This window comes from Haemaphysalis longicornis, unplaced genomic scaffold (genome assembly GCF_048455015.1).
Source record: "Haemaphysalis longicornis isolate Haplotype H1 unplaced genomic scaffold, Haemaphysalis longicornis Haplotype H1 scaffold_1, whole genome shotgun sequence".
NCBI classification, from domain to species: domain Eukaryota; kingdom Metazoa; phylum Arthropoda; class Arachnida; order Ixodida; family Ixodidae; genus Haemaphysalis; species Haemaphysalis longicornis.
Genome location: NW_027526203.1, coordinates 298,007,934 through 298,034,695, shown reverse-complemented (window position 1 = coordinate 298,034,695; position 26,762 = coordinate 298,007,934). Strand labels below are relative to the sequence as shown.

At 45.1% G+C, this 26,762-nt stretch overlaps 1 protein-coding gene across 1 annotated transcript in view; it reads left to right on the top strand.

Moving 5' to 3' along the window:
* Nucleotides 1-26,762, top strand: part of LOC144148817 (nose resistant to fluoxetine protein 6-like) — a 65,344-nt gene that overhangs the window by 33,543 nt on the left and 5,039 nt on the right. The window contains exons 7-13 of the mRNA XM_077680339.1: nt 442-535; nt 2,368-2,454; nt 3,984-4,149; nt 21,969-22,051; nt 22,942-23,064; nt 24,067-24,187; nt 25,123-25,312. Coding sequence (XP_077536465.1) covers nt 442-535; nt 2,368-2,454; nt 3,984-4,149; nt 21,969-22,051; nt 22,942-23,064; nt 24,067-24,187; nt 25,123-25,312 — 864 coding nt within the window. The remainder of the gene's footprint in view (nt 1-441; nt 536-2,367; nt 2,455-3,983; nt 4,150-21,968; nt 22,052-22,941; nt 23,065-24,066; nt 24,188-25,122; nt 25,313-26,762) is intronic.

Sequence of the window (26,762 nt, the reverse complement as noted above, 5' to 3'; positions counted from 1 at the left end):
ACAAAGCTCTATATCTCATTGAGTTTTCTATGAATCCCATAATAACCACATTCAACGGCGCATTAAGCGCCGTTATTAGAAATGTATGTGTTATTCCATGAGCATAGATTTGTCCTCCAGATTTTTTTATGAAGCAGCCCCACTGAAAGGCTTGTAAATTTATCAACATCTGGCACTGCTGTTCTGCAAAATAATTGAACAATTTCATTTGTGCTACGATGCGCGAAAGCTAAATTTTGTGGTGCGGAGACTGCATTACAGAGTGCGGATTAATTTAGGCCCCTTGGTGTTTATTTAGCCTGTTATTTAATCTCGTGCTCGAAGGTGCTTTTCTATTTTCTCACTGTCATAAATAAGCCCTCCACGACGGAAAATTCGAAAGTAACGACATTAAACGCCTTGTTAAAAGAAGCCCTTGTTCAAATGTTGCCTCATCTACAGCCCGCATGGTGAACGCCCTGCATTACGCCGACAGCATCAGTTTCTCACTCGTCATGACGGGATATTTGAGTGTGGACGTTTTCTTCTTTATCAGGTAAGATCATCACGACTGAATTCGGTTAACATACTAATAAGAAACTGAGAGATACGCGGTTTTATTTCCCCTGCGCCAGCGCGAACTCATCCATCTATTTAAAAAGTGTGAGGAAATTGGACTGTGATGCTGAATTCTGCTCAAAAAACCCACTTTTTATAGTCCTTTGAAATAAACTAAGAAAGAGTTATGTGTTTGTGGGGCAGAACCGGTTCCCGTCCGGTAATAGACGATTAAAGTAACTACTTGTTAAGCAAATTTATATATAACAAATACTATTGTTTCCCTGCAGGCCGAGTTTTCTAGCTGCCATTTTAGCGCAAGTGAAGGCGCGTGTTACTTTAAACAAAACAAGAGAGAGAGAGAGAGAGAGAGAGACAGAGAGAGAGAGAGAACACATCTCCGGGGCCGCCTTAGCCTTTCTTGTGAGTTCTGTATACGATAATATTACCCAATTGCCACTTGAACGCTGCTGAAAACTCCTTCGAGTCTTGCGCTGCGAGTATATTCACAGACTAGTCAGTTACTTCTAACCTATAGAGTTAATTGCTCAAAAACGTTTCTCTCCTTCTCGGTCTGGGCATTGTTTACGCACTTGAGCGACGTCCTTCAAGGGATGTCGCTACTGTTGGCCGGATTTTCTTCAGTTGCAGCAATGAACACATTCGACTGCCATTTTAAATGTAAGAAAATCGCAGCAAAAGCAAAGCCGACGCCGGAAGACGTATGTTCTGCGACAAGCAAATCACGCAGTGCCGCTCTGTGCTGGTAAAGCCTATAGCTTTCGCAGGCACCAAGGAAAGAGCGAAAGCGTTTATCGGCGTTGTGGAAGGGTCCTTTCAACGTTAGGTAGCCCTAACATTGCACCAACGACCCACTAAGCAACGCCAAACTCCATACACATAAAGCTTCTGGTGCCTGTAACGTCGTTTGGCCCCAAAACATGATGATAGGCCTAATGTCAGGAAAAGCCCTTAAAACGTTGGCCAAAACACCTGTGCGGGTGTGGGTTGTAGTATACGCCCTTCACCGCCAACGGGAGGTTTAGGAGCTGTTTCCCTGCGGCAGACGTCATACGCCGTTGGACATCGGCCTTTTCAATTTACACAAATGGTTCACAACCAACCTCCCTCCACATTTCCCGTATTCTAATATGTGTACATCTGCCCCAATTCCTCTCCTGGCCTAGACTTATCTTACTTTCGCCTCTTACCGAAATTTTGCCGCATCCTCTTTCTATCATGAAAACCATTCCCACATAGACCCTCACTGACTGGATCCGGACACACTTCATTAAATGGCCATTTATTCTCTTAAAAGCGGCACCTCCCGGGTACTGTGGATGCTGTGTCTGTATCCTTTGCTACGATTTTCAAGGCCGGACTAGCAGTGATAAAGACATATTCACGGTGTCTATGGAGAGCTCCCTTGGCAGCAGTTATATTGTTTTGTCTGTGTTGATACTCGCCCCCGTTCCTGGCCCCAGGTCCTCCTGTTCCATACTAAAATTGCTACTCATGGGCCAGTTGTTGCTTTAGAATTAACATGAATCAGCAAGAACACAAACAGGAAACATAAAGATGGCACGAACGCGGCAAGACTACACTAACAACATGGCTAATATAACCTTCCTCTACGTCAGCTTGCTTTTAACGGTAGCTGAGAATATTTACTGCTTGACGAAGTACGTCCCATTTTATTGAAACATCCAAACAAAGCCTTTTCAGTTTGAGACCCCTAATATTGTTTCATCCCCGTGTATTTGGCACTCAGAATTATTTACAGCCTCACTGTAAATTACGATTTGTAATGACATCCCTTTTCCTTTTCAGTGGCTTTCTCCTTGTACACGCCATTGAACCTAAACGAAAAAAGCTGCTCCTCACTGGAATAATTGCAATCATACGGCGTCACATCAGGTAACCCATGTTATAATTTTCTTCGCTATTATATTTAAGATTTTAGAAGTTAATCACCTTCCTCAAAGATATGTTTCACCGTTGTTTCTCCTTTAAAGGCACCATGAAGACAGAACTCCAGTTTAGTTTATTCGAAAGATTTCCTCGTTACAATACCACCGGCAATATATAACTTAAACTGCCCTAAAGTCAGCTATATAATGAGGAAAACAAGAAATAGACATGCGACACCCTATCTACTTCTCCACAATGAACTTATGACTTATTATGGCAGCTCGACTGGCTGAGGCCGACAAAATCCAACGCAAATTAAACAGGGATCATAAGCTTACAGAACAAGATAGGTGCACTTATATTTAGGGCTGATCCTTTTTATAGCAGAAAGCATGGTGGGAAAAACTATGGAAGTAACGAACGAACATGTCAAAAGAAACACCAGTGCGTACGGTGCGCACCAAGCCGGCCGAAGCTGCCCAGCCATCGGGCGCGTTGGGCATGTCTTGCCCGAGGCTGGTCAACCGGCTTAAAAGTGACATCGCCACATACGTGACCCTGCCTGTCGACTCCTATCCAATGTTTCACAAACGATTACTATCAATCGTAACAAAAGTAAGCCACGTACAAAGTAAGCCACGTACGAAAATAAGTAACCGTAAGAAAAGTAAGCCACGTACAAATCCGGTCGAAAACAGAGCAAACGCGGACAGCGGCCTCTGAGCGGTGTTGTGGCGCCATTTTAATAAAGGCGGACAGTAAACAAAACACAACAAAAGACCCCTCTTGCCGTTCACAACATCCTTAGTCAACATACTAACTTCCGTGTCAGGTACATTGCATGAACACATCCTTGCTGACGTCACGAAACAGACAATTTAGCGGGTTAATTACAATTTTGGCTTAAAAGGTTTCATTTTCAGTGAATAAAGCATCGCTTGCTGCCGGGTAAGCATTGGCCGCACTATAAAACACCGAATCTGTCGAATGAAAGGAACTTGATCTGATTGTAGGGTTTAACGCGCCGACGCAACGCAGGCGATGAGGCGCGCCGTAGTGGAGGGCTCCGGATTAATTTCGACCACCTGGGGATCTTTAACGTGCGCCGAAATCTCGTACACACGGGCGTTTTTGCTTTTCGCCTCCATCAGAAAAGCGGCCGCCGCGGCCAGGAATCGAACCCGCGACCTCGTGCTCAGCAGCGCAACGCCCTAGCCACTGAGCCACCGCGGCGGGTAATGAAAGGAACTTGTGTTTTGTCTTCGTGGCCCCTTCAAAGCTTTGATTACGGCGATGTGTTAGGTGTTTTGTATGATCTAGAGAAATTAAGAATGTCGTTCAAATAAAATTATTTGTTTAGCTGATTATTGGGAGTTTTTATACTTTCGTAGAGGACTGCAGCTTGACTGCATTTTTAAAAATGAACGCAATGCTTTAAATCAGTTTTTACTCGAGGATTGTTAAGATCACCCAAGTCTACGTCCACAGTACTTGTACCCTCTCTAACCAAGAAGTGTTTGCACTTGTCATTTCAGGACCACGGCGCCTGTCTTCTTTGTTATGGTGTGCTGCTTACTGATACCGCAGGTGGTCTCCGGTCCTAATGTAAAGCCATTAATGGAAAAATTTTGCTACGAATTTTACAACCAATGGTGGCACATTCTACTGCAGATACGAAACTTCTTTGGTGAAAGTGAAATCGTGAGTATTTTTGCCAACGCTTATATCGCTTATACGCTTTATCTTTGGGTGAGAGCTGCGTTTAAAGTTCGGCGTAGGAAGACTGGCAAATAAAAAGAAATTGTTGTTCATCAAACGTCAGCGCGTACGCTATAACAGTGTAGAAGTGCGATGTTTCGCGCATGCGTGTTTCGAGCTTCAAAAAGTGCCCGAAGACGAGCTTTATTAAGTAGCGCGCAGCCAATATAAATTCATGACTGTACAATGACGCGATTTAATCCCATCAAGAAATAAAAGGCAGCGTTTATTACACAGCGCACATCGGCTAGCAACCCCAGTTTTTTTTCTTTCGATGGAGGAAGGGGAATGCAGAAGTCTGCGTTTTTTTTTTTTTTCGCGTACCGAACAAACGACTAACGCCTGAAAAGACTTGGCCCCGGCAAGTATCGAGCCGAGGGCCCCACACTCAATAGTCAAGTGTTTTACCCGTTAGGCACGGGTATAGGCGCTGAAAGCCTTGGAAACACGGAACAATGGAGTGAGTTTCGTATCACAGTTACACCATCTGTTTCAGAATGCACGCTAGTCGGTACGTCAGGAGGACACCAGATACCGTGCCTAAAATATTTATTGCGTACTTCCTTTTTCCGTGTTCAGTTGAAGCCTAGACCTGTTTTAGAGCTTCACGTGGTCTTTAATCGGTTGCTTTCAACGGTCCTACTTACAGGGTTCACAATACTGTAAACCACTAATGTTATCTACAGGAAATGTTGCGCACTATATGACGATTCCCAATAGGGAGTTTCAGCCCGAGTTTTTTTAGTATGCGATGTAGAATAATTGAACCGGCATCTTATGCGTGGAGTATCTCTTTTAACACAATAAAAAGTCTGTCAATTAACTTCAATGTTAATTTTCACTGGAATAATTTTAAACGATTTCTATTCAAAAGTCTTTCCGCTCGCATACAGGCAGCCCTGTGGACCCAATGCTCATACCGGATTTCATACGAACGGGGTATTCCTTGTTGCAATCAGCACTATTCAGAAAAGCACGGAGACTTTCGCGATATGAATTTCAAGGAGGTTACCCGGCTCGTATCTTCGCTTTCGAAGCTTGGGATACAAGCCGGCGGTAACCAGTTAAATCGTAGAGCAGTAATAGGGTGATAGGCAAATAAATCAGCGTCCATAGATGTTGAACAAGGTCCCAGTGTAGGAACCGGAATGTCTTTTATATTTTGTTCGGTGTTTTTAGCCTCTGTCACAATTCATTACCCATCCCGATAAGGCATACTCTCGACAAGCACCTGCTTTCAACCAATATATGTTATTGTCTGGTAATGCTCTATGACTCTCCGTTTTGTAGCTGAGTATGCAATATTTTTAGGTTGCTTTTTGTGATGTGTTTGCGGAAATAGCCGTGAATAGTTTACGAGTTATACCTCTTGAGCTAGGCTGTGTACCGTTATTCCGTAATGGCTAAATCGGGTCCGGCGTCTACAGACAGAAAACGCTTCGCGGCAAAGCCAACTTTCTCTCGCAAACGAACTGTAGCTCGCAGTCTAATGTAGACGTCTTTAAAAAATCGCACTGCCATATTGGACACTAAGACGGACTGCATAATTACGCCAAGTTTCATTTTCTTGCCATAATTAGTTTTTTAGAAGCGACAGCTAGTGAAACAGAAACAAGGTTTTGGAGAATGCAACGCAATGAGAATGGGTCCACACATGGACTACTTAGGGAGCAAGGAGAGTAGTGCAGAGCGTGGTATATTTCTGGTTGTAGCGGCACTCCTTAGTTGTTTCAGACGCCAAGAGCTTGGCATGGGCAACCTGGTAAGACATATCAGCGTGGGTGATAGCACCTCAGGCGTATTCCATGCCCGTGGCTGCCGAACCACGAAGTAGTGTGTATTAAGACAAATTTGGTTCATGGTCAAAAGGTAGAAAGATGAGCAATAAGCGGTGGTGTCATGGCGTAATGAATTATACGCAAAGATTACATCAGTCAAATTAACGTCCCAATTTTGGTGGTCCGGGAAAACGTACACGGCGACCGTATGTGTGTTCGCTTTGTTCAGCCATTCAGTGAAGCATTTGATTCGGGGATTGTAAGAGGCGTTCATTGTGTTTCGTATGGCAAGACCGAAAAACGTCGGCGACAGTCTGATACAGGAAGCACCAGCCGCGCAACGATAGTAACCGACTAGGAGCGCCCTGTTGTAGGACGACATCTGGCATCCGAATACTAATACACCGATAACGAGAATAAGACAAGGGACACAAGGAGATTCAAATCCAAACAAAAAAAAAATCCTCCTGAAGGAACCGTTATGAGCTCAGGGGCCTGTCTAAATGTAAGGGAGACGTTTTCGGACGTTTAGGAAGTCACAGCCCTGATGCACGGCAGGACAAGTCGGTCGAGGCACGCTATAGACGGCCTGCTAGCTGTTCGGTAAACTGTCCGAAGATATCGGAGCGTAGATGGTCGGAACCGGCGAGAAGTACATTAAGCCCATCCACGCGGAAGTTTGGAGGGCACAAAAAGCTATCCCGAAACAACAAGGGATTCCAAATGGTCCAGCAGACGCAGTGGGAGATAGTAAATAATTGACTGCGATTATGAATCGTGGCGCTGCTGTTCGCCAATGTTGAGCAAGCACAATAGAGCGCAAGGACGCAGGAATGGCTGTCCCTGTCAGCAGTGCAAGACTGATCGACCCGATGGCGAGACAGACAGCATCCACCGGTCCAGGTACCATGTCGGCGTCTGCAATCTTCAAAGCCAGCATAGGGGGAGATGGTCAGTTACTGCGGAAAATAGGCCTCTTATCCACATAAGGGTAAAATTTTCTGGCGTAATGTACAGCGAGGCATTCGCAGTCACTCACGATATAGCTACGCTCGGAGGGACGCAAAAAACAACACACATGCGCTGTCACTCCGTTGTGGTCTACTTGCTTCTGGATCAATTTAGCACCAATGCCATGAGAGAGAGAGAGTAAACGTGTTTATTGCGAAAAGCAATGGGGTGACCACCCGTGAAAAGGAATGTGTAAAGTTGTGAGGCGGTCTATGCAATTGGAAAAAAGGAGAAGCTTGCACAGGGATCCATAGGAATGACGTATCGTCATTAAGAACATCTGAGAATCTGCCTGTGATGTAAGCGAACGGGGCGACGAAACGGCGAAAGTAGGAACACAGCCGTAACATGCATTGGAGCGGGACTCTTTCGCCTATTGAAGAACAGAAATGTCTTTGAAGACGGGTATTTTTACTGCGTCATGAAACGCCGGTCGTGTCCGCGAAGGACTCAGAAATGTTGATTTAGCGGCAGCCGAACGGACACTTTCAACAATTCAGCTTGGCCCAGCGCGACGAAAACTGCAGGGATGTCCGAGAGAGGATAAAGTTTCGTCTGAAACACGGGATAAAAGATGATTACGCCGTCCTAGTAGCAGAGGTAAGTTTCCCACTTGAGGCCATACTGAGCAGTGTCCTTCATCCTTGTTGGCACATTTCGGAGGGCAAATCGCATGATCTAAAATTCGTACAGCCCGCCACGTGATGCAGAGTGGGGGTTTTCCCGGTGTATGACAAACAGTCTTTTTCCAGTATCCGGAATGGAGGGGAATAGATGAGAAACGTAACACACCATGCGGAAAATCGATTCCGTCATCAATACGCGGAAGTGGATAAACTTCCTCGGTGATTTTGTTCAAATGTCTGTGATCAACGCAGAAGCGCCATCAGGCGCTCTTTTTGACGAAGGCAATGGCTGACGCCATAGTACTCGCATATGACTAAATAATATTCTTCCTGATCCTTTGTATACTTCATTTTGAATATGATGACGTTAGGCGCGAGGCACATGTTACAGGCATCTGCACATGGGGATCGTGTGGAAGTGCCTGTACGATGCGTGGCAGTTGATATCTGGCCCAAAGAATGATTGTTGCCCTGATAAGAAGCAATTAAACAATTGAGCTCATTAGTTTGAGATTATGAAGGATCAGACGCTTTCATCGCCTTGAAATCACTGGGGGCTGAGTATGGTCTCGCTGGCCATTTCTGGAGTCATCAGTGGCGTCAGATAAAGGGACACGCGCTCAAGGAGCAAATTTCACCCAAAGATACTCCTCTGGAAGGCCTACTAAAGGTCAGAAACGATAGACTTATTTGATGCTTGGCGACCGTCACATCTGCGTAAGAAAGGGCCACGTTGCGCAGGGGCCGCACGTATGTAACATGAGAAACAAAATAGCAGCCATAGAGGATAGGTGGGCGCAACGATAAAAAGACTAAGGTCAGTGTTTCGGGGGATGATATAAGATGCATTGTGCAGCAGCGCCGGTGATGGTGCTTGGGAACAGCAACAAGAGCGGCTGGCAGCACTGAACAAAAACAAGTTCAAGTAACGCCACTCCCGTCTGCCTCTCCTGTTTTGTCTGTCCTGCACTAAATTTTATTGCTAATACTATGTACCAACTAGCCGAGCGGGAATTAAAAAAAAAAAAACCTTGCGGCACAATCAATTAGGGCTGAATGGTCAGTTCGAAAATCAAGCCAAATTACAATGCCACATGGGTGTCGAAGACGGTGAACAGGACCGACAATTCACGTCCAGCTATTCCAACGCGAGTGTCACGCATTCTGGCTACGGCTGGCGTTGCCCGGTCAGTCAGTTCTGGGAAACAGCAGTCATCAGAACATAGACATACAGACTCAAAAACTTTATTTCGGTTAATGCCATTCAGGTCGCGCTTGTAGCCGGTGGCATTCTCGCACCAGCGACCTCCTCAGCCCTGTCGATTAGCCGGACCTGAAGGTCCGGATCGGAGCTGTGGAGCGCGGCCTCCCAGTGCTCCTCAGTGGTAATACAAACCACGCCAACGTGACGGTCTATTAAATAGTCTTTTCGCCATAGTTAACATAAAATTTGTTGATTGATTGATTGATTGATTGATTGATTGATTGATTGGTTGATTGATTGATTAATTGATTGATTGATTGATTGATTGATTGATTGATTGATTGATTGATTGATTGATTGATTGATTGATTGATTGATTGATTGATTGATTGATTGATTGATTGATTGATTGATTGATTGATTAACGCGCCGACGCCTCACAGGCGATGAGGCGGGCCGTAGTGGAGGGCTCCTGATTTATTTTGAAAACCTGGGAATCTTTAATGTGTGCCGAAATCTCGAACACACGGGCGTTTTCGCTTTTCGCCTTCATCATAAAAGCGGCCGCCACAGTCGGGAATCGAACCTGCGTCCTTGGGCTCAACAGTACAACGAATATGAAATTTGTAGACCGGGTCGGAAATGTAGCACCACCTCCACGGGCTGCACAGGGTAGTTTTCGAAAGGAAGTTGCGAAATAGACCAAGGTCTGCGTAGCTGCTACGAACTCTAGTGCCTACGTTGAGGTCAATCATTGGGTGCTTTTTACCCAGAACCGGTGTGGCGTCGGTAACAAGGTGGTACATTGTAACGGGGGGGAGCAGCCGTCCGTGTGAACAATAGCACAGATTCTTTCGCGGATATATAGGAGACCCGAGGCACCCATGACTTGGGATTCCTGTCAGAGCGCGATTGTGCTTGGCGTGAAATTGCGCTTCCCACTGTTCTGGAAAATCAGTGAAGAGCTCACGCAGCGACGAAGCGCGATTGGAGCTTTCCTCTACTCCGCTTCGGCGAGTCCGTGCTACCCTCTTTTACGGCGACAAATACAGGAATAACGACATCGATAGCCATATTTGGAAAAAACAATGCCTTTCACAATAAATGATTCTGCTCTCCGGCGCTACCTACGGTAGCGGTTTGAATGCAAGCAGGTTCAAGCGTGAGTGAAGAAAAATTTGTTCTGTAAACAGGTCTAGATCATTTGTTTATCTGTAATGGATGGCAGAACAACAGAATCACGCGCTGTTTGTGCCCACCCCCCCGACAGCATAATGACGTCACACTAGTTTGCACCGTGGTTTTATGCTATAATAGTCTTCAGAATGTCGAGCCTTTATAGTGGTTAACGACGACTTCTGTGTGCTCACGCGTTGGCCTTACAGGGTAAACATGCTAACAGTGGAATAAATGTAGCCCTGCGGACTTCCATGCGTCGCTGGAACATAAAGGGGGAGGGGGGGGGAAGAGGGGGACATGATGGGACAGAAATGATGCACACGTAATTTTTGTCTTAAAAAGCCTGTAAATCGGGCGGAAAAAAGCTGAGAATATGGTCTGCACATTCTGTGCAATTAGACAATCTTTACGAATCATTCAGTGTCCCTTAAACCCAGCAATTTTGTACATGTAGGCCGAGAAACAACCATTAAAGTTGCTTACAGGTACACATGAGTCAAAATACAAGTTGTTCCGGAATAAGCAAATTTACTCACGGGGAAAACAAATAAACCCGTATCGAAAACAGCAATTTCTAAAAAAAAAAAAGTGGAAAACCCCAAAAATGGGAATACGGGTATAGACACCACAGGCGACAAGGAGTTTAAAAAAAACCGCTCGACGGATGATACAATTCATGCCTCCAAGAGTTTGTAAAAAATTTTTGCGGTGTTATGTTTCAGCAATGACAAACAAAAAGCGTTGCAGATGCTATACGATGCGAGAGGAGCTGCTTGGTTTGGCAACGACACGACATGTAAATATGGTGGTTTACGTTTGGGTTCAACGCCTGATTGGTCGGCCACATCACATATTTACCCTTTAGGGTCCCTTGAATATTGCCGTTTGTTGTATAACATATTCTGGGTAATCAGTCTGCAATAAATCCGGTTGTTGATGCTAGGTAACTAAAGCTTAAGTCGGTTTAATTCAGGGCCACCAACAACCTGTGCCTCCGTCAAAAAATGGCATACCGGCGCCAGTTCTGTAAAAAGAGTTTGGTAGAACGTGCGTCTGCGATATTCGCTGCACGGCCAGCTCTGCCGTTAAGGAGGAGTTATCGGAATAACAAAGGTGAAGAGAGATAACACAGTGTACAAGAGGATGATCGCTCACACTATTAAAGGGGCCATGCAAACAAAATGCAAGTTTGTTTTATTCTAAAGAGTTAGTGTTTTATAGTTCCGTCAGCGCTTGTCCAGCAGCAAACGATGCTTTATGCACTGAGAAATAAACCATTTTATCCAAGATTTCAATGCTCCCGCTAAATCGTGGGTTTTAGTGATGTCGACTATGACGTATCCAGAGCAGGGCCTTAAAACTAAAGATAGCCTGCTGACCAGGGCTTCTGTCGTCTCACAGATGACCGTTTGGCAATCTTGTTTATCCCCCACTTTCATAACTGCGCTGCAATACCGCTGAAGTTAAGACAAATTCCAGTGTTTGCACTTTGCTTCGGGCCGGACTTTTATACTTGCCGTATTTTTATTAGGATTCACACGAACCGTTTCCTGAAACGTAAGCTGTGACTCAACGAACATGGCCATGTAAATGACCGCGCCGCTTATGTCAGTTGGTCAGTGTTGTCTCATACAAGGCCAACGCGTCCGACGGCTGTGTAACGCAGTGCCAGCCGGCAAAGTGCCGCACTAACTGCTTCGGTGTTTACGCATTTGTTCATGACTTCAGTTGTTCACCCCACAATTCTTACTGCTATAAAAAGAATGTGCCCTAAATTTAAGCGCAAACACCTCGTTCAGCAAGCTTATGAAATTTGCGTTTGCTTTAGCCGACCTCCGCCAATCGCACAGCTGGGCATATGACACAATACGTTCTGCGGCGGGAAATGAGCTAATGGGTCCCATGGCCATTCCCTTTTTTCCTAACTATATAGCTTATTTCAGCGACGTTTACGTTAAAGGAAGTGTCAGTATGATTCTAACGAGGCAATCTTTTCAATGAACCAAAGTTGTGCTTTGTCTGCATGGCCCCTTTTATTAAGCACCCCTGAACGTGTGACGCTATAACACGTTATGTACGTTGTGTACCGTGTACGTTTAGTGTGCGACGACTAGATCGTCTATCAAAACAGCGTCCATTTAATGTCTCTAATAGGTGCCTCCTTTCTTTAGCGAGTGCTTCTTTTCTTCCGACTTTCGAAATGCAACACTGCATAGAAGAACGTACAAGCGCAGCATCATGCAGGTTAATTGCACGCACAAGCCGTAGGTTTGCTTTGCTGCAGCCAGCCATTACGGGATAAAAAGTAGTTTATGCCGTTTTATGACTGCATAAAACATTGCAACATACCACTAGGAGAAAATTTCGCTTTGTGGTTCGGAAAGCAAATGATGCCGAAGTCCGGGAGAGCAGCACTAACGTGGGTATAATTGACGGCAACGCTTGGTATGTGGTAGACGTGTATACCGTACCCGCTGTACTGTTACACTGCACCACTTCCTCGCCCGCTTCCCACTAACTGCGACGCCAACAGCGGCCAGATGTGTGCGTCTCCGAATCCCCACTAAGGAAATGCGTTAAGTTGCAATTTTTTATAAATTAATGCGCCTTTCGCCTCCGAATAAACACTGAGATGGCTCTGGCAGGGTCACATTTTCACCCAAAACAAACTTGGTAGTTCTCTAGACTGTCACTTTAAACACTTGTCCTCGGTACTATAAGGAACAGAATAAGCCATACTTTAGAAAAAAGAAGCGTTAGTACATGTTAGCAGGGTTTTAGGATTTCAGAAAGTCACTGAACTCAAATTAAAGAAAAATATTTTTTACTTTAGCAGCAACTTCTGCATGACGAAAAAAAAAACATTTCATATCCATGTTTTTGTCTACGTGCTCACAATATAATTTCGCCGACGCCTACAAAGTTTCTTTTTAAGTAAGCTGACATCCCAGTGCTCGTACTTAGAGGGCCCAGAACTCCTATTCAGGGGAAAAATAAATCCACCGTTAAGTTTAACGGAGTCATTATAATGTTCGATCTGGTTCTATAGGCTTGTTTTTTTTTCAGTTTTAGTTTCACTTTATTGGGCAAACAGAATAAATAACGTGTAGTTAGTATACAGACAGTGGTCCCATAATGAAGAACACTGCAGATGGGACCCCTGGAAATTAATAATAAAATAAAAAATAGGTGCCCTCGCTGAACAAAAATAAATAAATTAGGTTTATACAATTGAAAAACAAATTAATCACCCATAAAATTTGAAAGCAGCGCTAATAAAGAATAACTGGCACGTGAGAGTAAAGCAGGAGTAAATGAATGCTTAGAGTGGGCGCAAAACACTTCAAGGAACCCAACATCAATACATTTATAAGAGCACTAATCTACTTACAGATGTATGTACAAATGTAGTTATACGCACACATACAGAAATATGCGTATTCATAAATATATACTCGTTTGTATTCACATCAGCCGATACAAATGTGTAAACACACACACACACACACACACACACACACACACACACACACACACACACACATACACACACACACAGACACAGACACACACGCACACGCACACAACACGCACGCACGCACACAACACGCACGCATGCACACACACACACACGCACGCACACGCAAACACACACACACACACAACCGCACGCACGTGCGCCCGCACACGCACACGCACACGCACGCACACACGCACACACAACACGCACGCACGCACGCACGCACGCACACGCACACGCACACACAACAAACACACACGCACACACACACCCGCACGCACGCGCACGCATGCGCACACGCACGCGCACGCGCACACGCACGCGCACGCGCACACGCACACGCACACGCACACGCACACGCACACGCACATCCGAACATTCGAGTAAGAGCTATCGTAAGGTGCAGGAAACTGACATCTTGGAATGGTTTAAGGTCAACTCATTTAAGCGCAACAAGCGCCTGAATGAGTCGAGAGATCGGGAGGTTTCGATGGTGAAGAGTAGGTTATTACACTGCTTAATTGCGGAATATGCTTTCAATAGTCCGTATTTTGGGGAGTATAAAATTAATTTGTTCTGAAAATCGGGTGTTATTAAGGTTAGCCAGCTAACGTCTACCGAATATATGAAGGAATTTTTGGTTTTTAAACAGGCGGTACGCCATAATGGCTGTAGTATAAGTTCTCAGCTTATTTATTGGAAAAATTTAGAGTTCTTGATATAGAGGTGTGACGTGGGGATAGTATTGTCTACGAGTCATAATGCGGAGTGCGTGGTATGCCGTACTAGATTTAAATGAATTTGATAAGTCAGGCTCCAGACTTCGATGCGTTATCTCAGGTGGCTATATATGAACGAAAGCGTTGTAGAGTGTAAGCAATGTCTATGCGCGAAAGTAATAGCTGGCTTCAAAAAGTACTCTTATGTCATATGCCAGCTTTTTTCTCAGTGTAGTGGTATGTACATTGCATTTCGCTAGACTGTAAATTTTAACGCCAAGGAATGTGCATTGATTGCAAGGCAAGATAGGGTGCATGTCAGTGTTTAATTGTTGAGGGTTATGGGTTTGATTCCGAGAAATGAAGACCTCAATTTTGTTTTCGAGGAATTGATTACTAATTTGTTTTTATGATACCACATGCTATGTTTCCATAGATTTATGAGATGTATCAACAGTTGTATCATCAGTATACATGAGACAATCTGCGGACGAGGAAGGACAGGTAGGGGGATAATTTATATAGATTAAAAGTAACAAAAAGGACCTAATTAGACCCTGGGGGGACGCAAGGTTAATTATTTTTGGCTGAAAGCGCAACAAAAATCCTAACTATTATTTGTCGAAGTTGATTGATTGATTGTAGGGTTTAACGCGCCGACGCAACGCAGGCGATGAGGCGCGCCGTAGTGGAGGGCTCCGGATTAATTTTGACCACCTGGGGATCTTTAACGTGCGCCGAAATCTCGTACACACGGGCGTTTTTGCTTTTCGCCTCCATCAGAAAAGCGGCCGCCGCAGTCGGGAATCGAACCCGCGACCTCGTGCTCAGCAGCGCAACGCCTTAGCCACTGAGCCGCCGCGGCGGGGTATTTGTCGATTAATTACGTAATTACAAAAAAGAATTGGGTTTTACTATGCCTTAATAAGAAGCGAGTTTAGGCAAAAGGATGTCATGATCGATGGAATCGAAAGCTTTAGTAGAGTCAATAAAAAGCGATCCGACCAGCTTACCCTCGTCTATTTCTCGTTTGAGTTTATCAGTAAGGGCTATGAACGCTAGGGTTGTCGAATACCAGTGCGAAAACCGACTTGTCTTGGTGTCAGATAATGATATTTCTCGACATAGTTACAAAGCCACCGTTGCATTAATTTTTCAACCCCTTTACTAAAAAAAGCGAGTATCGATATTGGTCCATAGTCTGTTATTAAAGCGAACCTTTCAGCCTATCGCTTATGACGTTCGTAAGCAATAACACACTGCATAAAAACCAACTTTCTATGACGACGATGATGATCGTGGGTGAAACGCATAAAAGTTAAACCGCTTCCTTGCGAAGCTTGGCGACAGCTCCATTAGGGCCCCTCCGCTAAAGGTTGATGTGCAGCAGAGGCAGGACGTGACGCAGCCGTGCGAGGACGCGACGTATATGGGCCTAACGCCATGTTCTGAGGTGAACGTCGACCGCCGTTGCCTTTACGGCATGCATCCAGAGAAACGTCATTCTCATCGCACACCATGAGAATGACGTTGCTCTGCATGGCGTAACGCTGTTAGCCGCAGGACGTTAGGCCTAACGTAGCAATTCGAGGTTTAAACGTCACATTTTGAAGCTTAACAAATTACACCGGCACCCACTCGAAAAATGCCCACTGCACGCCAAGCAGCCGGTACCAATTCCCGCCGTAGACCCGAAACACAAACATTAGGCCTACAGAGTGCATACCAGAGAGCTGCTGCGGTTACTCTAGAAAAGTGGTATGTACCTCCAAAGTATCACATACTGGCAGTGTGGAATTGGCCAACCAAGTAATCCACCACGTGAAAGCTTCGTGTTCAACCATCGCCGTCGTAATACGGAGGGATGCATGATTTTAGTGTCTTGTCATCGTTTTTATATATTGGAATAACTTCGCTTTAGTTGCTCGGGAAAAGTATCAGTTTTGAAAATCAGATTAAAAGGTTCTGCAATATAGTCAACTACCTTCTTCCATGTGAAAGGCGCTGATACTGTCAAGACCACAGCTAGTATTTTTAAGATTAAGAATGGTACTTTTAACCTCGCGATGAATGCAAGGAAACATAAAAATTATCGTGGCACAGGCGGATGGCTTACTGGAAAGAATAAAAGGGGGCGCAAAACATAGCAAGAGAAAGTAGACACAAAGAACACATACAGACGCCAACTTCCAAACAGTTGGAAGCCGGCGCCTGTATGTGTTTTTTGTGTATACTTCGTCTTCGTCTGTTTTGCGCCCCCTTTTATTCTTTGAAGTAAGCGTGAACCAACTATAGTTTTGTTGAATGCGGAAGGCTATCGACAATATTTATAGAACAGGGGTTACCTGTGAGATTAGCGGTGTTTGTGCTCAGTGTTTTAGGGAAGACCATGCTAAAAGCATTCGAAGTATCGATTTGGTCTTGAATATGTTGTTGTTTTGGTGAATTTCCCTTATTTCTCTTGTAGTTGTTGTATTATTCAGACAATAATTCCATATGCGCCATTGCTTAGAAACGTTATTACCCACATTAGATATCTTTTCTTTCAGGTATTTTTTTTGCGGCTTTTAGTGCAGACGTTAAAGTGTTCCGGTATTTTTACTAATGTTGATATGAAACAGCGTTGAATGGTTGCCTTTTAGTTTTTCGATACAAGTTTTCTTTTTTGCGCACACTGTTAAATAAACTGTGGGGTACCCACGCCTTCTGCGGTGATAAGTAATTATTGAGACATAACCTGACCTATGTGGGAGAGTAAATAGCGGTATTAAGAGCCGAATAAATTCGGCATAAGCAGATTCAGGATCTGGGAGAGAGGTAACACGGAGCCGCTCGACGACCCTAATTAATTTGGTAGACAGTTTTCTGTCAAAAACAAAACGGTGAGATACAGGGTTCTGGTGATACCTGATCGAATGGAGGAGCAGTGCGATCAAGTAATTATCTGTGATATTCGCCTTTATTACGAAAGCTAGAAGGTTAGTTAATGCATGATCAATAAGGGTGCTTGTGACTGGACCAGGACGTTGTGTTAGTATGTTGATTAGTGACTCAAGGCCGTGGCCATGAAAGCAGTTTCCACTTAAGCAGTTATCCAGAAGGTTAATGTCCATGCCTCCTAATATTACAAAGTTTTTGTCCTCATTAGTTATTGAATGCAGAAGTTTGTCAAAAGCGGAGCAGAAATTTTGAATAGAAGAACTTGGGTAGCGATAAATACAGCCAAATATGGTGTTTTTTTAAGGTTTCCCAATGTTGATTTGTCAAGTTCCGCCCAAACTGATTCGCAGTCTGTGATATTCAAACTAAAATCAAGTGTGCGTTTGGGTTTTAAGCTTAAATAAACAAAAATGGCAGCCCCCCCCCCCTCCCCCCCGTGACTTGATGTGTCTCGATGGGCTCGATGGCAATGTTCGGATGAATAGGAAGGAAAACAAAAGTTGCAGAGACATCTACGTTTGTATTCTAAGATGTACGACGCGATAGTGATACTTCGGCTCCCACGGAGCGTTTTCGTACGCAGTTGCGGAAGTTCCCATCTAAGCCTCACCAGCACTAAAGGTCATCGAAGAGAGACAGACTAGCAACGAGGGCTTTAATCGCCATGGCCAAGGAGAGACTAAGACTCTCTGCGCTTTTGTGGCTTAAAATGTGAGCGTGAACGCTTGCGGATGTGAGGTGTTGGTCAGTTTGAGCGAGGAGGCGTTAGTGTAAGTATTTCAAAATGATTATTCTGTGATTTCTAGGCCCGGCTGAACAATTTTGCTCTATACGAATAGAGAGAGAGAGAGAGAGAGAGAGAGAGAAAGAGAGAGAGAGAGTGAAGATCTTTGCTCACGAAGAAATAGTTGTGGTTTAGGAGTACTGGGTAAAGAGATGACAGGGAACTCAAGGGGGGGAACCTGAAGACTACAGGGCACCAAATGTAGCAGCTCCTTCCCTTGCCCTCTCACATGGGATGCAGCTGGTCAAAGCTGCCTCCCATGTCTCGAGTTGTTCTCCCCTGACCACACCCTTGGATATGGCTAGGATGCGTGCAACAGAGTGGATGTTTCCCTGATTTAAGCAGTTTTAAGTTAATATATGATGTTTCTACCTGACACATTAACGCACACAGACTTGCAGATTCTTGGGTTTGTTTTTTTGCCCACAAAGTTTGTGGTTCTTCGGCAGCAAGGGGCGAAGATGGTGTTCCTAGGCATAGGATAGGGATTCGTTATTAACATTTTTCGAGGAGGGCAGTGTGGTAGCCGTGGTCACAAGGAGCCCGGTGTGTAAGTTGGTCGGCCTCTTGGTCAATGCGTCGTTCTCTTCCAGACCATTGGGTCCGGGTGCCCAGGTGAGGTTGTTAACTTTTTGCATTGGGGATGGGAATATCTTACCGAAATGTTAAGGTATTCTGCCTGCCAAACAGTAATGCCCTTCGAGAGTCTGTAACGAGTTTGCGCTTCCATTTGATACTTCCGCTATTCGGATTGCCAAGAGGATGGCTCCAACTTTCACTTATTCCTTCCGTATGTTGGAGGGTCATGCAGTCACAAAGATTTCCAAAGTAGTCAACAACGACAATTGCAGCATGCGCACGAAAACTGTAGCCTCGTGCTTTCGTACATCCCGGCGTACTGCGGGATGGGCCTCATGGTTTTGAAACTTTCCCCGAATGAACTTGATGCTGCCATATCGCCTCTTCGTGTGTACGATCGGGTCCATAGTTTCGGTGCAGCAGAGTTTTAACGCGAAGTCGCTGGACTGGTGACAGGTCTATCATGGCGTGCAGTAATTTCTTTTCAAATGGGTGGTGGTGGGGGGGATGGGGTGGGGGGAGGGGGTGCCTGTCTTTTATACGATGCCCCCCTCTCCCAAATTTTGTTTTTCCATCCGCTCTCTTGGTGCTCGGAGAGTGGTTTCTCCGATTTCTTGAAACGCGTTAGGAAGACGCAAGTTGAGGACATATTCATCGTCATTATCACTAACATCCTATTTAGGACGACGGCAGGGTGAAGGCCTTTCCCACTCACCTTCACCCGCTCCTATCCTGCGCTTCCTGAGTTCATTCTTTGCCCCGAATATCGTTATTTTATCCCTATGGCATTCACCTTCTTCGATACCCGTCTATGCATGTCCATTCTGCCACCCTGGTGGTTAAGCCGTGGTTAGTTTGTCTTACGGTCAAAATTGCGACGTTGAAGGCTGCCTCATATGCTGTCCTGATGATAGTGTTTCTATCACTTTCTTTGGTGCGGGTAAATTTGTGGTACCGTAGGATCTGCAATATTCAGCTCAATATGAGTCACTGCGCGAGTCTTATCGCTTCTTCTTCTCTTTTTCTTGTTTTCATCTTGGTTCGATCGGCGTTTTGTTTGTGGGCTAAAGATTGGATAAAGATTGGTTAATTGGTTAAAGATTTTTTTTTTGCGGTTTTGAGTTTCACACCACGGCTTGTCTCCAGAGCCACGGTGAGCATTCTTACGTGACTGTGCTGTTGGAGGACAACCATACTGATTTTCAGGGTGATTTTTAACTGGGCCATGTGGCGCCATTTGCCCTTTGCCAAACCGAGCTTGCAGCGGAGGCAGAACCGTGAGAGTATTGCAAAGTATTTGAAAACCTAAGTGATTAGAATCTCTACAGTGGGCTTTATTTTAGTTCTTTTCTGGTTATAATATATGCCTTCCTTCATTTCTGAGAGACTGCCGTTAATCATTTCCCCCCTGTTTTAGTTAGCTCACCCAATGTTGGTGCCGGCATAAGTTACGGTGGAAAACACGGCGCGTTGGTTCAGTGGGTACGGCGTTGCGCTGTGGAGCCCAAGGACGCGGGTTCGATTCCCGGCCGTGGCACCCGTTTTCACAAAAATACCATTCTGCCGAGATTTCAGCGAACGTTGAAGTTCGTAAGGTGGTCTAAATTATTCCGGAGACGTTCACTACGGCGCGCCTGGTATCCCACGTGTGTCTGTGGCGGATGAATTACCGCAAATCTTTGGTTTTTGATGTTCTGGTGGGAACACGATTTGGTGTGACGACGTAAGTTGCCGGCACAGCTGGCGATCGTGTCTGCCGAGCATGCTACCACCGAAAAGAACTACCTTCACCGCGCAGGCGCAGCACCTGCTGAAATCGCGTCTTTTCTTTGGTATCCGCCGTTGTAGCATTGTCCTCCTTTCGAAACATGTATAGCCATTGCGCCACAATACAATTCCGCGGAGCCCTCGAATCTGGTTGCCTCAGTCGTAGCTTCCGGGTGGCAGCAGGGACGTATTTCCGTGGACGCCTGATGAGCACGCCTGATAGCGGACGGCTAGCAGGCACGGCGAAATCGATAAATGAGCCTAGTAACGCTATCGCCTTAATACAGGTTCTTATCGGCGTTGCTGGGCCAAGTTTCTGAGATGCAAATTTCTGCGAATTGGCGTCTACTCGTGGTTAGAAGGCAGATAAATTCATTGAAATGATTTTGATGCTTCGGGCATTAAAATTAGCGCCCAGTTCTTGATTCCTGAATATAAGAACGGAAGTTCGCTGGTGTTCCCGTAAGCCATGGCCGCTCGTTTACTGTCTAGGCCGTGTCAGGATTCGTGTCAGGGTGCACAGCGTCAGTGCGCACAGTGTCAGGGCGCACAGTGTCAAAGAAAACACGTAGGTTTCGTTCGCCCCGTATCGCGTACACCCAGCTATCATCTGTTTTGCGAGCTTTGATGCGACAATCGTCCGTCCACAAATGCTGCCACTTCATTTCCTTCCTTCGGTTCAGGGTCATCGCAAACAACTTCTTGAAACGTGTTCGTTTAAGTAAACAGGGTGAGTCTATTGAGTGTGAAATCCCGCATCCTTCGTCTGCAGATTGGCTTTTCGTGCCTTGCTTACAAATTCTGCCTCTCTTTTGGCGAGAGCTCAAACGCGCAATCAGTTGTTTTGTGTTTGACGTTGAAAGAACGCGTTGGACGACGTCCAAATCATTCCTTGACACGGGGCACTCTGTCTTATCGCCAATGGCTTGAATGATGGCCAAGGAGTCTTCCGCTTTTGGGACAGGAATTTCTTTGGTTTCGACATTATTTTTACGCTAGTATGGTTCCATATCGTTGATTCGCTTCTCTAGTGAGGCGTTCTTGGATGTCAGTGTGTAGTTCTCTGCTTTCAGTAGTTTGTTTTCTGATTGATTATGGGGTTGAACGCGCCGATGCTACACAGGCGATGTGGCGCACCGTAATACAGGGCTCCGGATTAATTTTGAGCGCCTGGGGATCTTTCACGTGCACCGAAATCTCCAGCGCACAGGCGTTTTCGCTTATCGCTAGTTTATTTTCGGCTTCTAGTTCTTCGATTGTTTCGTTAAACAAAAAAAGACTATTTTCATGCTCGTGCACTTTCTTTTTTTGTTTTCACCTATCAGTTCAGACTGTGTATCGAGATTAAGACAAACCTTAGCAAAAACGTTCTCCACAATGTCCGATAGTTTGTTTTCCCAATTCTGTTCCAACTGTTGTATTTTTATTGCGGGTTCAGTGTTTGTAGGCATAATGTCAGTTCAGTAATGACAACAAAACCAACAGCAATGCCAGCAGCAGCAGTAGTCGCGGGGACAGGTAGAGGTAGGTTGGAAAAAAGGTGAATATGTACCTGTGCGTGGAAAGGTTGCTGTTTAGTGCAGCTCCGTTCAGCGACGACCGCTACCGCTGAAGCCTGTAGTGGTGTTTCAAATGTTCATTTCGTTTTTACGCAGGGCATATTCGGACATCTCTGGTTTATTTCAGCAGATTTCCAACTTTTCCTAGTGGCTTTGCCTACGCTGTTGATATTGAAAGGGTAAGTGAATATCCCAAACGCTACTGAAACCTTGCACGGCTGTACGAATTCATATGATAAAGCGCATGTGCTCGACAGAAAAACTTTATAGTTGAAGTTGTTCTGTATTGCTCAATGCCCCTTGCGATAATGCAAGGCAATCGAAAATTCATGTAAACAGTTAGCACAGTGTGTCAGTAAATTTGCGCGAAAATTAAACGGTATATTTCCACTTAGGGCAAGGCTATTTTACCTCCCCCAAAACACTAAATGTCAGCTCTAGAAAAAGTAAGTTTTCAAATGACACTACGTGCTTTTTCTAGGCTAAAAAATAAACATGTGCACTTGGGAGCTTCACGTTTTATTACGAAACAAGCTTAGCGTATTTATGATAGGCTGCTATAAAGAGTATTGTGAAGGCCATGAAACACTGCTGAAGTCAAAAACGCTGTCCCAGCACGGGTAGTCGACGCCTGTGTGGTCGTTGGGGTTCTTGGTAAGATATATGAGTCAAGAATTTCGGCTAAACGCACCGCGAATAACTTAAAAACTAAATGAAATGTTTGTTTGCGGTTTTCTGTGTTTCTCGAGTTCTGGGAATCGTTCTTCCTGAGTGGATCGTGGCCGATAATATTGCTACTATTCGTCTTTTTCTTGGTATCACAGCAATTTAAATACTCGTGTGATTAATCGTGAAAAAATACACATTAGCGGTACACAAATCTGCATTAACTATCTGTAAGCCTGGGCAAATCCCGGAACACTATTTTGTGCTGGCGACGTCCATTGCTTTCACAGTGCTTTCACATACGAAATAGAGAAAGCGTTTGTAATGTTTCCGGATCCTTTAAGGTCTTTTTTCAGTAATCGAAGTCGAACTAAGAAGTTATTTGTGTGCTCTTCTGTTACAGATTCTTCTGGCCGGTGATGGCTGCGTTCTTGAGCTTTGGATTATTGTGTTGCTCAATAACGGCTTGGCAGGTTTTCAACACTCCGTATCCCCCGTTTATAACGCCCATTGTCCCAGATGTCAGGTAAAATTTACTTGTAGTAATAAAAACCACACCTAAATTCCTTTACAAGTGTTGCAGCTGTTTTTTTCTGTCTCTATAAATACAGTGATTGGCCATGCACATAAATTAAGAATCTGACCATAAACAGGACGTAGGTTTTCAGTTGTAAGTTCGGGATCACTCCGTCCTTTTTTTGCGAGCCTACTCTGTCCGGGTAAACAATACGAAATATTTTCTGGGTCTTTGTATCTAGATGTGCCTCAAAAATTTGCTGCCAACGTACATTCACGAACAATATAACAAATTGAGTTGATCTGTTTCCCTATAACTCTCCTGCCTTACCAATCGCAGTCTTCAAAAGAGCAAATTTCACCAATACAGAGTCCCGAGATTCGGTTTGTCAGCAGAATAATAAGCGCTGTGAGCTCCCGCAATATAAAGATTCAATGCTTTGCGCAATGTCACTGTACAGAGAACATGATTTATGTTAGATGTTATGATGAACCTGGTCATTGACTGACTTTTCCTCTTCGATCGCAATCACTGGTCATTCAAGGGCCTTGTAGTGAAGTGCACACGTGGGCAATCTTGTAAATGTATATTGAATTCAACGTTAGTGTTGGACAGTGAGAAACTCGTTACTTTGCACACAAGTGTAATAAAAATTAATTATGGATCAGCGGGGGTATGAGAGTTTAACAAGTGCGAACTTGGAGAGGAAAGTAAAAGACAAATAAGCACGGTGGGAGAAAGAGAAGGGTAAAGAAAGGAAGTGTGGTATTCGCATGACCAGAACAAAAGGGCTGCAAAGCAAGAGAGAGGCTAGGCATCAGCAGTGAAATACACCATTGGTGATTTCTACAGGTATGCTCATTAGGAACCCGGACAGATGCGAACGCAAGTAGTATCGCGAATTTCTTCCAAAGGACAGGCTTTAGGCTATCGAGCGCACATGTTTGATGATAATCAATCGCTTCAGTCACTTCGTTTCCTAATATTTCTTTTGCCCTGTTTTCTACTCAGCATTCTTCTAGGGACATTAAACTATGTGTACGTCCTTCCTTTCTACCACGGTATCTGCTACTACTCCGGGTGCATGACCTGCCTTCTTGTGAAGAGGTATCGCCACACCAAGATATCTAAGGTGAATGAACTTTCAGCCTGTTATGGAAGCGTACACCTCCCACATAAGCCCCAGGAGGGAGCGGAGGGTAGATTTTATAGTAAAGGTAACGCTCCACTAATGACCGTTTACCATAGCTCGCCTGGACGCGAAAAACGAAAGCAGGTATGACCACATATTAGTTCTATGAGTGAAGAGCACAGATACAACTGGGTCTTTAAGGTTCTCTGAAATATAAGATCTTGAACTGAAAGCATGGCATGTTTTCTTATTATAACGACAACATTATATGGACGCAATTAGGGGAAGATTCTGCTCTATACAGAAGTAGCATCACCGGAAACGAGCATGTCGCCGAAAGAGCGATGCTTATTTGTAATTTTGAGAATGACGTTCGATATGATGTTAGCACACAACAGCCAGGTCGAAAAAAAAAAACAGGCAAGTCAAAAACAAGGTCTGTCTCTTCGCGGGAAATGAGGGGAATAAGGAACAAAACGACAAAGAGATCCTCGGGATACATAGTTCATTCGGTGTGTTACGTTACCGCTGAAGTTGTCGTCGCCCGCAGCGCTTCCCGTATTTCCGGAGGAACGCACCTCGTCTGCTTTCGGTTGCTGACGCTTAGGAAAATGTGATGGCAAGTTAAGGAGTAGTTCCGTGACAAGCTATATGGCCCCTCTTCCTCGCAGCGCCACGGGTGGCATTTTGCGCGTGTGTGTGCGTGCACAGCGGCATTATGGGGACATTTTTAAAACTGTACGCGTCCTCAATGCCTTCGAGCTTGTGGCGTTGCAGAACAGGCGAGCTAGAATAAATAGCTTGTCACTGACTGCCCTTGACAGGATGGCACTGCGATCATATATGACGGACGTACCTTTATAATGTCATATCCCAGCTTAAATTCGTTGGAGGCAATCGCTGAGTACCGCGATGTTCTTCTTTCCCCACCATAGGCAAAGCAGACCGGAATGTGGTGCCTGACGTTGACCTGTGCGCTGTCATGCTTGTTCCTCAAATATGACTGGAACCGTGGCCGTGTCCCAACGCAGCAGTGGATAAAGATTCCGCTATGCTTCATCGACAGGATTATGTGGTCCGTGTGTGTCAGCTGGACTGTTTTTGCTTGCTCAACTAGAAGAGGTGGTAAGTACACCTGTAAATATTATGAAAAAAATTCACACATCTCCACGCCGTGAATGATGCCGTGGGTGCTAAGCACTGGGACGCAAGTTGTTTTTTGTACCCTTTGAAATTCGCGCTCTTTGCTACTGCAGTTTGCGTGGCTCTCCCCAGATGGTGTTCGGATGGTACTACAGTGTGTGCCGTTCTCGATAGATGGCTTACAATGCTGAGCGCACGGATAACTCCAGAAAACGACACGGACATTGGGAGGTCCTAAAGTGCTCCGCACTTAAAACAACTGAAAGGCAGCATAAAAGCTAATGCGCGCGGGGGGGGAAATTATGACCTGAATCTGAAGAAAATTGGCGAAATAAGTAGACTGCCAAGAGAAGGCTGGAACGGTGCGCATTCGGCACGAACTCGAATTCGTAGGTAGAGAAGCCTCATAGACAGGGCATTAAAAAGCGCGCCTAGGTTGTCGTAGTCAATTTCGCATGCACGATATTCTGCACCCTTCACCCTGCAGCCACCTTCTGGGAATCGTGGTGGCGACATATATTTCAGCGTTTAACATCATTGTCTTCGTCATCGTCATCGTCGTCATCATCCTCATCATCAGCAGCAGCAGCTCATTTAATCCCAGTCTTGCCAAAGAGACATTACCCTCCCTATCAGAGTTTGCAGAAGAATCAGGCGCAGACCGAAGAATTTAGTGCCTAGAGGAGCCCTGAACCCCCTCCCAAACAACCCCTTCCTTTCTTAGGCCACTGGCCGCCCTTTCGTCCAATAAAGCTTCATACATACATTATTTATATACATGTTTGTGCCGCAGGACGAATGCCTCTCCCGTAGTCTTCCCACTTCCCCTACCATAGAACCTCCAAATCCATTCCTTTCGTCGAACTCTGTTCTTCCGCCCCTCCTCCGAGATTCTGTCCCTCCTTCCTTATTCGTCTCTTGGTAGCCGCTCTGTTTCCCTTGGTGTTATACCTTTTTCACTTCTCAGCATTACATGTCCCGTCCAAGGCCGCCACTTCTGTCTCTTAAGTTAAGCTATAAAATTCTTACACAAGACCTTGTTGTGGGCATAGTTGTCACCCGTGGGGAAAGGGGGGCGGCGCAACAACTATGCCCACCAGCAAGCTTGCGCCTATTTCTTCCCAGGTTACGGAGGACGATTCGAGCACTCCCCCCCCTGATCACCTTCCAATACATCACGCAGATTTACGGCGCCCTTGGACAACCCCATCCCGCCTCCTTATACTAACCTACTCAAATACGAAGAAACTACTCTCCGTCGAATATACACGAACGCTTTCCCCCCTTCACCTGGCTACAGCACCTCTATCGAACCCGATATCCCGCATAATGTAAATTTTGTTTTCAACCAAGAACCCCAACCAATGGCATCATTGGTTGTGCTCAGAACCCAACCCTACCACCACTTTCCTCTCCGGTTTTCTTTCCCAAT